The following is a 9,856-nucleotide window of genomic DNA, read 5'->3' on the forward strand; positions in this document are numbered from 1 at the left end:
AACATTGGACAGGATGATTCAAAAGAAGTCTGAAAAAACACAATAGGCATCACAGAATGGAATCTGATCTCACATGTTACTACTGACAGAGCTTCTAGAATTACATACGAGAAGTCAATTAGTTCTCCAATCTAAAATTCTGAGACTTGAAGCAACGAATGTCAGCACTGGTTTTCCCTGGGGTACCAGTGGTTCCAGTCAAATGTCATGGAACTATTTTGCACGAGAGGTTCAATTAGTTTGCTATTTGAGGGGAGCCCATACTTCCAGGTTGGCCTATGGTTTTACCTAATTATTACTTTTAATTATATTGAGTCATAAAGAAAAGTTCAAAAGTGGCACAAAATGAAAGTATCCTATTTAGCAAGAATAAACATTTTAAGACATACTTGGCTAATTCAAAAGGCACACACACAAAAAAAAACCACATTCATTTTTGAACACGTAAATAATTCTAGTTTTAAGGAAAAAGAGTAGAGCTACTAGTAACTTCTTAGGTCTGCATGGATACTGAAATTGTGACCAGATCTTAGAACTACTATGAACACCAAATTATATAACAGTAAAAGTATTCTCTCGATTAAGAATACTATATGACTTAACACGGCTATTTGTATTCCGCACCTTAATCTGCTCTAACCTTCAACACCATTAAAGAAGCTGAGGGAACAACTAAAAACTACTGTTTCTCAGTTAATCTGCATTACACTTTGGCTGCTCAACTAAAATACCTGAGAATTCTGACCAGCAGCTCAGTTACTAGAACCTTGTTGACCAGGCTGGCCAGGTGTGTTAAGGGAGGCACCTAGAACACGAAACTCATGCTCTGTTGATGGCAGTTCTTCTTTTCACAAGATCACAGTACATGAACAGCCACTGCAGGTGGCCAAGGTCACTGGAAACCAGCACGTATTACCTCTGTTGACGTTTGCGAAGGGTCCTTCTACATCTATGAGACTGTGGGCGAACTCTGGGCCTCGGAAGGGCTGCTGAAGCTGCATCATACTCCCTATGGAAGGCTCGCTTCCTGAGGCTCCACCAGTCCAGTATTCACACTGGGTTCCAGCAGCTAAGTGCAAGGAATTTGATCTTGTGAAAACCAAATTATTGAATGTTCAAAAGCTCATCACATACTCTGAACAAGATTCCTAACTGAAAAAATACTAGAATATTATAAATACAACAAAATTCAAACTTTAATGATATTGAAAGTACTCTTCTACTTTGCTCGTTAACACAATTCTGGTTATCATCTCAAATTCAAAAAAGGGATTAAAAAACAACAAATGGAAACAAGAAAGAATACAATAAACAAAAGAATTACAGTAAGAGAAAGACATCAAAAATATCACCTCCCCCAAACATTATAAAAAGCATTTCTATCTGTACAGTTTGGATTACACCTCAACATAAAGAAAACAAAAATCCTCACAACTGGACCAATTAGCAACATCATGATAAATGGGGAAAAGACTGAAGCTGTCAAGGATTTCATTTTACTTGGATCCACAATCAACACCCATACAAGCAGCAGTCAAGAAATGAAACGATGCATGGCACTGGGCAAATCTGCTGCAAAAGACCTCTTTAAAGTGTTTAAAAATATATATATTACTTTAAGGACTAAGGTGCACCCGACCCAAGCCATGGTGTTTTTAATCTCCTCATATGCATGTGAAAGCCGAACAATGAATAAGTTAAGACCAAAGAAGAATTACGGAGGAATAGTGAATATACCATGGGCTGACAGAAGGACAAACAAATCTGTCTTGGAAGAAGTGCAGCCAGAATGCTTAGAAGCAGGGATGGTGAGACTTCATCTCACATTCTTTGGATTTGTTATTAGGAGGGACCAGTCCGTGGAGAAGGACATCATGCTTGGTAAAGTAGAGGGTCAGTGAAAAATAGGAAAACCCTCTACAAGATGAACTGGCACGTGGCTGCAACAAAGGGCTCAAGCATGGCAAAGACTGTGAGGATGGCCCAGACCCAGGCAGTGTTTCGTTCTGCTGTACATAGGGCCGCTATGAGTCGGAACAACGTGACAACACCTAACAACAACAGTTTAGGTATTGAACGAAAATTTCAAAGACAGAACTTTAAAGGTACATTTTTATTAGCACATGAATACTAATTAATATTAGTAATTCATTAGGCTGTAAATTCTTTGTGGCAGGCAGAACATTCTTTTTAATCTCTCATGGCAACAAAACTGATTTCTGAAACAGTAGCTACTGATGAACATGTTGATGGTTCTTTATAAATTGCATTTACTTATGTTACATTTATAAAGAATATCTACATTGCATCCTGGACTGCCCATAAGTAAACAGCTATCTGGGCGATATTTCTGGCAAAATTGAGGTTACTGTCTACAGTTCTTTAAATCTCAAACAGGTGACATTCCCTCAGGCATTCCTTCTTCATGTTTAAATACGAAGGAGGACCTAGGAGAGAAAATCTTGGACAGCCAAGAGAATTACACTGTAACAGCTTTAAAACACCACATATTTCAACACGTCGGTACTCAAACGACCACTCGGATTAATGTGGGGCATAAAAGCATTTTTCTCGGTCACTCTTGGTCAGTAAGAATCATTTCTATTTTTTTCTCAAAAGTTAGTAATAAACCTTCCCAGGATTCTGGTCAGATTACAATGGTACTAAAACGCAAATTAGAAGGGAATTGTCACTCCAAAATATGGTTTGTAAAAATATAATTGAAGTTCTTTATAAACAGAAGTGTGACTACGTTTTTCACTACGTTGAAAATAGAACCCTTTACTTTTTTTCAGTATCAGTCTTTTTTACTATTTTCTTGGAACATGGTGAACGCTTTCAGTCTGTAATTACAGATTTTTCTTCCAGAAAAACATATTTTATGTTTAATTATAAAATAACAACTTTGAGTAGTTCACAAAACTGCTCTGAAAACCACTCAGTGAAATATTATGCAGAGATTCTAAATGATAGTTACAAAGAATACATCATTACATGCAAAAATAATTGGCAGAGACTATTAACTGCCCTCCAATATCCATTCTCTCCCTCTTCCTTTAGTAACAGAACCCTAAATTTTAGTTGGACATATGGCTATCTGGCTAATGATTATACTTCCCAATCTTCCTAGGTATAGTTCTGGTCAAGGAGCCCTGGTTGCATAGTTAAGCACTCGGCTGCTAACCGAAAGGTTGGCAGTTCAAACCCTCCAGTTGCTCCACAGGAGAAAGATGTGGCAGTTTGCGTCCATAAAGATTGCCTTGAAAACCCCATAAAGGCAGTTCTACCATGTCCTACAGGGTCTCTGTTGAGTGGGAATCCACTCGACAGCAGTGGGGATAGTTCTGACCGATAGGACTTGAGCAGAAATGATCTGTTTATCTTTCGAGGTTGAGCCTTCAAGGAAAGAAATGTTCTCCCCTTTCCTCTTCCCGTTGGCTAAAATGCAGATGTGATGATTGGAGCTGGTGTACCTATCTTAGACCAGAGACAGAAAAGCTGTGGGTTATGGTTGGCAGAGGAACAAGACAGAAAGAACCTCTGACCCTGACAACTTCACGTACTTCACACAGAAGGGGTGCCACAGGAGCTGAGAGAAACAGAGCGAGAGAGAGAGAGAAGAGACTCCATTTTTAACAGCAGTCAAAGCAATCACCCAGCTAATATAGATAAGTCAAAGGAATATAATAGCATTCAAAGTTGGCTCTACAGTATCACTACAGCTATGCTGAAAGAGCAAAATATTATAAAGAGAAAATAAATTTACCAGTAACATCTGTACAGTTGTCATCCGAATCAGACTCCCCAGGATCAAATACCTGGATCCCCTGAGCCTGTAGCCTCTGAAGTTTGCTCTCCAACTCTCTCTTGGCCCTCAATAAGTCCTGAATTTCATTTTCCTTGGTCTCCCTAAAAATCTTTAAAAGAAGAATTTTAATTTTGAAACTTTTTTTTATAGCCCAAAAGTTTTTTTTTTTAATGAAATTTTTAAAAATAATTTATTGTTATTCTTGTTGGGAATATACACAGCAGAACATACACCATTTCAACAACTTCTACGTGCACGATTCAGTGACACTGATTATATTCTTCAAGTTGTGCAGCCATTCTTACCCTTTTTAGAATTGTTCCTCCCCCATTAACAGAAACTCACTGCCTTCACAGTATCCTATCTACTCTCTCGAGTTGCTGTTGTCAATTTGTCCATACAGATAGTTCTTTAAAAGCCTAGCTCAGTACTCATCTGTACTTGCTTCCTTTCTAACTAAGGAGCCCTGGTGGCACAGTGGTTAAGCACTCAGTGGCTAAATGAGAAGTTGGCAGCTCAAACCCACCAGCTGCTCTGAGGGAAAAAGATGTGGCAATCTGCTCCCATAAAGATTACAGCCTAGAAAACCCTATGAAGCAGTTCTCCTCTGTCCCACAGCGTTACCATGTTTCGGAATCGACTTGACAGCATTGAGTCTGGTCTTTCAGGCTTACAACTGTGTATTTAGGTAGTTTTTTACAAGTCTGCTCTGACATGTAAGACCCTCACGTTTTTAACTATTACCGCATTCCCAGAATCCCACCCAGCTTCTAAAAAAAGCTGTTGTCTAATCGATCCTGACTTGTGAAAACCCCATGTGTTTCAGAGCACAGCTGTGCTAGGTACCTTAGGAAAAAATAAAATTACTAGAATTAAATGGCAAAAAACTCCTACCTCCTTTATTCCTGCAAAAGATATGAAAATAATTAAGGGTATTAACTGTGTATGCAATTTAAATAGGATAAAAGCAAATCGGGAGAACACTCTGGTAACTTTAACCAGCTGGTGGTGGTCAGCTGTCAGTCATCACAGAGAATTTCCCAGCACCCACTGTAATGGGCTGAATTATGTCCCCCCAAAATGTGTCGTAGATCCTAACCCATACCTGTGGTGAGGCAGCCCTGGTGGAGCAGTGGTTAAAGCACTCACCTGCTAACCAAAAGGTCAAGGTTCAAACCCAGCAGTCGCTCCACAGGAGAAAAATGTGGCAGTCTGCCCCCGTAAAGATTACAGCCTTGGCACTCTAGGGGCAGTTCTACTCTGTCCTATAGAGTCACTATGAGTCAGAATTGACTCCACGGTAGTAGGTTTGGTTTGGTTTTACACCTGTGGTTATAATCCCACTTGGGAATGGGCTTTCTTTGTTATATTACTGAGATGGGATTAGTGTAAAATGTGTCTTCTGCCCCCCTCCCCTTTTTTATTGTGCTTTAAGTGAAGGTTTACAGAGCAAATTAGTTTTCTGTTATACACAAATTGTTCCGCAACATTGGCTACACACTCCACGACGTGTCAGTACTCTCCCCGTTACCACCCTGAGTTCCCCAGTTCTAGTCTTCTGGTTTTCCTTCCCCTTCCTGCCTTCTCATATTTGCTTTTGGGCACATGTTGTCCTTTTGGGCTCATATAGATGATTGTTCTAAGGAGCACTTTCCTCACAGGTGTTATTGTTTATTTTATAGATCTATTTATAATTTGGCTGATAGGTGATCTCTGGGAATGGCTTCAGTTCCAAGTTAGAAGGGTGTCTAAGGATCAAAGTCTTGGGATTCCTCCAGTCTCTCGCAGACCAGTAAATCTGGCCTTTTTTATGAATCTTGTTCTCCATTTTTTCCCCACTCTAACCAGGACCTTTCATTGTTTTCCTGGTCAGAGGGATGGGTAGTGGTAGTCAGGCACCATCTACTTCTTCTAGCCTCAGGCTAGTGGAGGCTGAGGTTCCTATGGTCCAATAGTCCTTCGGACTAATTGTTTCCTTGAGTCTTTGGTTTTCTTCATTCTCCTTTGCTCCAGATGGAAACAGACCAACAGTTCTATCTTAGATGGCTGTTTGCAAGCTTTTAAGACCACAGACGCTACTCACCAAAGAAGGTTGTAGAATGCTGTCTTTATGAACTATGTTATGCCAATTGTATGTCATCAATTTGTAAGGGAAAAGCCATGCATAAAACCAATATTCATTTGTTTATTAATCTCCTCTTTTATAGGATGAATAACCCCAGTTCCTTTAATTCACTATTTCATAACTGGAACCCACTGGAATTCCAAGCGGGATGCTTGCCGGTGGTGTGTGACTGTCTTGTGCACTCCACAGTGTTTAGGAAATTTTTTTCCTCCCACTAAATGCCAGTAATGCCTTCCCACAGAAAACATCCCTCAACATTTCTAAATGTCTCTTCCCCATATAGAAACATTTACTACCTTTTTTTCAAAATCCCCACTTAAATGTTCCCTTTTATACCTTTCCTTCGAAACTATCTCAAGTTTACTATGTTCAACTCAAATCTGTAAAAATTACTCTAGTTCCTGTAAGTTTCACAAATCCTACATGATTTACTTCCTCTTATTCTTCACAGCAACCCTGGGTGGTGCAAGAGGTTTGCGCTGTACTACTAAACTAAATGTTGGCAGTTCAAATCCACCCAGCAATACCATAGAAGGCCTGGTGATCTGCTTTCATAAAGATTACAGCCAAGAATGCCCGATGAACTCGTTTTACTCTGAGGTCGCCATGAGTTGGAATCAACTCGATAGCAACAGGTTAACAGGTTTATTCTTCACAATACTAAATGAATTTTGTAAATATGCTATTTTTATTCTCATCATTTTTGGGGTAAAAAAAGGAATTTACCTTGAATTGCCTTTTAACTTTATCTCTATCACGTTCAAATGTAGCTGCTCTCTCCATTGCTTGGTATTTTGCTTCTAAAGCACTTTCCTTTTCCCGAAGTATCTTCTGATAAGTTTTCTGAAGTGCCTGGGAATAATTCACCTTATTATTTTTTAACGAAAATAATATTTCTCCCAAAATTTACATTATCTTGCATATATATTACATATATCTTACCATTTTCACCAATCTGCTTACTATTTTATCAGTTATCAAAAACAGCATATTGCCATTTTATTCAAACACAGAATGAAAAAAATGCAAACATGCTTGAAGTATACAGCAAAGACACTTCAACACTAAGCTTTCAAAGGGAATTAATCCTTTTTCCCTGAAACACTGCTATCAGTTAACAGTGCTATTTTTAATCTTCCCTATGCTTCAGTTTTTTCTATCTTTACGAGAACAAAAATCAGAATTCATAAGGTTTAATTTGAGGGATAATTAATTCTGCAAGACACAGTGTGTTTCTTGGCACCATGTCTTATCTTGCTATTCCCAGAGCCCTTCAGTGGTTGGTACACTGCAGGCCTCTAGTAAATGTTCGACTAAACTGAATTAAGATAAATATATATGAGGTATTTTTTTTTTTTTAATGCCTAGATATGTGAGAAAAAAACCAAGTTACATGCAGAAGCAAGGTTAGAAACAGGTGTAATTGGGGCTGTGACATTTGTCAACTCTTACTGCTCTCTTTGGAGCCCTGGTGGTGCAGTGGTTAAGAGCTTGGCTGCTAACCAAAAGGTCAGCAGTCTGAATCCACCAGTCACTCCTTGGAAAGCCTATGGGGCAGTTCTACTCTGTTCTATAGGGTCACTATGAGTCAGAATCGACTTGATGGCAACGGGTTCAGTTTTTTTTGTTGTTGTTGTTATTTTACTGCCCTCCTTGGTCCAGCCTTCTTTTCCACCTGCCATCTCAAAGACACCTCCAATGTGCAGTGGGCACTGAGGGGGCTGAGTCCCTTCTTTATGCAAGTGGCATGGACACATGAAGTCAGATATCTGAAAAGCACAAATCCATTTTATACAAGCAAGTGTATTAAGATTGCCCAAGAGAAAAACTTGGAAGACAACAGATAGATTGCTGGTAAGTATGTCCTCCTAGATAACATTGCTAATTACATTACAGCTAATGACGAAAAAACAAAAACGCTGACTAGGAGGATACTGAGATTAGAAGAAGGAAGGATTTTATTTTAGAAAAATCAGTCAGGGGATTTATTCAATTCTTACTGTAATGAGTCCAGAAACACTAGAAGTCTCTCCCATAGTAAAGAGTAAATGAATCACACAACCCTCAGAAGGCTCCAAACCAACAGCACAAAGTCTGAGAACCTTACTTACAAAAAAGCAACCTCTCACTTTACATACTATTTTAAGGGAGATTATGCAAGAATTGTTTCTTGAGTAAATTAATCAAATGGATTAAAGAAAATTTGACTATATCTTGGAAAGATTTTCAACCACATTAGTTAAAATAGTGAAAATCAGGGGACTTCACGAGCTCCCAGCAAAACCCATTTGAAGATCAATAAAGACATGAGCCCTACTTGGAAGCATGTAAAAAATTGGGGTAAAACTCCTAGAAGAGTTTGTTGAGTTGCTTCAAGAGACGTCCCCAAAGTCTTTTGTATGTGTGTGCCTAGTGTGAAGCTATTTTCTGTAGCCCATGGAGACTGGCATTTACTGCTGCTGGGGGCTTTCCGGTTACAGCTTCAGGGTGTCTGAATGAATGAACCAGGAACAGAAAAGTGTGTGGGGTGGGGATGGAGGGGGGAATTAGGGGATCAATTTAGAACCCAAGAGAATAAGGCCCCGAATCTAAAATACGGAGGGAGCCCTGGTGGCTAAGAGTTCAGCTGCTAACCAAAAGGCTGTGGGCAGTTCGAATTTACCAGCTGCAATATGGGAACTCTATGGGGCAGTTTTTTATAGAGTCAGAACCAACGGATGGCAATGGGTTTGGTTAGACTTCAAGGCCCATGTTTATCTCACAGTACACCTCCACTCTTCGGAGCCCTAGTGGCACAGAGGTTAAAAACTCGGCTGCTAACCAAAAGGTCACAGTTCGAATCCACTAGCCGCTCCTCAGAAACCCTATGAGGCAGTTCTCCTCTGTCCTACAGAGTCGCTGAGTCGGAAATGACTGGACGGCAACAGGCTGGGTTTTTCTGTTTCTTTTTTCTCCCCCCACCAGCTCTTACAAGTACTAGGTTTAAAAAGGAGGGGTAAGTCTGGAGCGGGCAGAACGGACGCCCCCAGCCTAGCTCGGCAGTGCTGCCACGAGGCTGCGCGGCCGTGAGCAGGCCGCCCCGGGCCTCAGTCTCCCCCGTCGCGCGGCCTGGCCCGGTGTTACCTGCAGCTCGGCCCGCAGCCGCTTGTTCTCCGTGTCCAGCTTGGCCTCGCGGCGGCCCATGGACAGCAGCTCCTGGTTCTTGCTGACCCGGAAGATGTCGTACTCCTTCTTCAGTCGCTCGTACTCGGCCGCCGCGTACTCCAGCTCGGGCACCGACGAGCCGGTGGACTTGAAGCTGGCCCCCAGCAGCCCGCCGCCGCCGGCCCCGCGGGGCAGCGACCCCGGCCCGGCCCCCGCCGCCCCCGCGCCCCGGCGGAACGAGTTGCGCAGCAGGCGGGCCTTGGGCTTCACCTCCACCGGGATCTCGCAGGCCTCCCCGCCACCCGCCCCGTACGTGTCCTCGATCACCTCCCCACCCGCCGGGCTCACCAGCGACGAGGCAGTCCCCATGGCGCCCGAGGCGGCCTCCGCGCGCCCGCTGGGGTTGGAGAGCCCGGCGTGCGGGGCGGGGGAGGTGGGGCGGGGCGGGGATGGGGGAAGGTGGCGGGGCGGGGCGGGGAGGAGGTGGTGGGGCGGGGCGGGGGAGGTGGGGCGGGGCGGGGATGGGGGAAGGTGGCGGGGCGGGGCGGGGAGGAGGTGGTGGGGCGGGGCGGGGATGCGGGGAAGGTGGCTGGGCGGGGCGGGGAGGAGGTGGTGGGGCGGGGCGGGGGAGGTGGGGCGGGGCGGGGATGGGGGAAGGTGGCGGGGCGGGGCGGGGAGGAGGTGGTGGGGCGGGGCGGGGGCGGTGGGGCGGGGCGGGGATGGGGGAAGGGGGCGGGGCGGGGCGAGGTGGGGCGGGGCGAGGGAGGTGTGGGAGCAGG

At 43.3% G+C, this 9,856-nt stretch overlaps 1 protein-coding gene across 4 annotated transcripts in view; it reads right to left on the bottom strand.

The window, feature by feature from the left end:
- NPHP3 (nephrocystin 3) overlaps window positions 1–9,488 on the bottom strand; it is a 63,556-nt gene extending 54,068 nt beyond the window's left edge. Inside the window, exons 1-4 of one of the 4 annotated variants that reach the window (XM_064277337.1) lie at window positions 9,426–9,488; window positions 6,660–6,785; window positions 3,767–3,917; window positions 917–1,069 (exon numbers count right to left, since the gene is read on the bottom strand). In XM_064277337.1, coding sequence (XP_064133407.1) covers window positions 917–1,069; window positions 3,767–3,917; window positions 6,660–6,785; window positions 9,426–9,446 — 451 coding nt within the window. In that variant the 5' untranslated portion in view covers window positions 9,447–9,488. Of the gene's footprint in view, window positions 1–916; window positions 1,090–3,766; window positions 3,918–6,659; window positions 6,786–9,056 lie in introns of those variants that run through there. The other 3 variants (XM_003420911.4, XM_023540049.2, XM_023540051.2) reach the window with 3 other exon arrangements.
- Window positions 9,489–9,856: the final 368 nt, after the last annotated feature.

The sequence above is a fragment of the Loxodonta africana genome, chromosome 27 (assembly GCF_030014295.1).
Source record: "Loxodonta africana isolate mLoxAfr1 chromosome 27, mLoxAfr1.hap2, whole genome shotgun sequence".
Classification (NCBI taxonomy): Eukaryota; Metazoa; Chordata; class Mammalia; order Proboscidea; family Elephantidae; genus Loxodonta; species Loxodonta africana.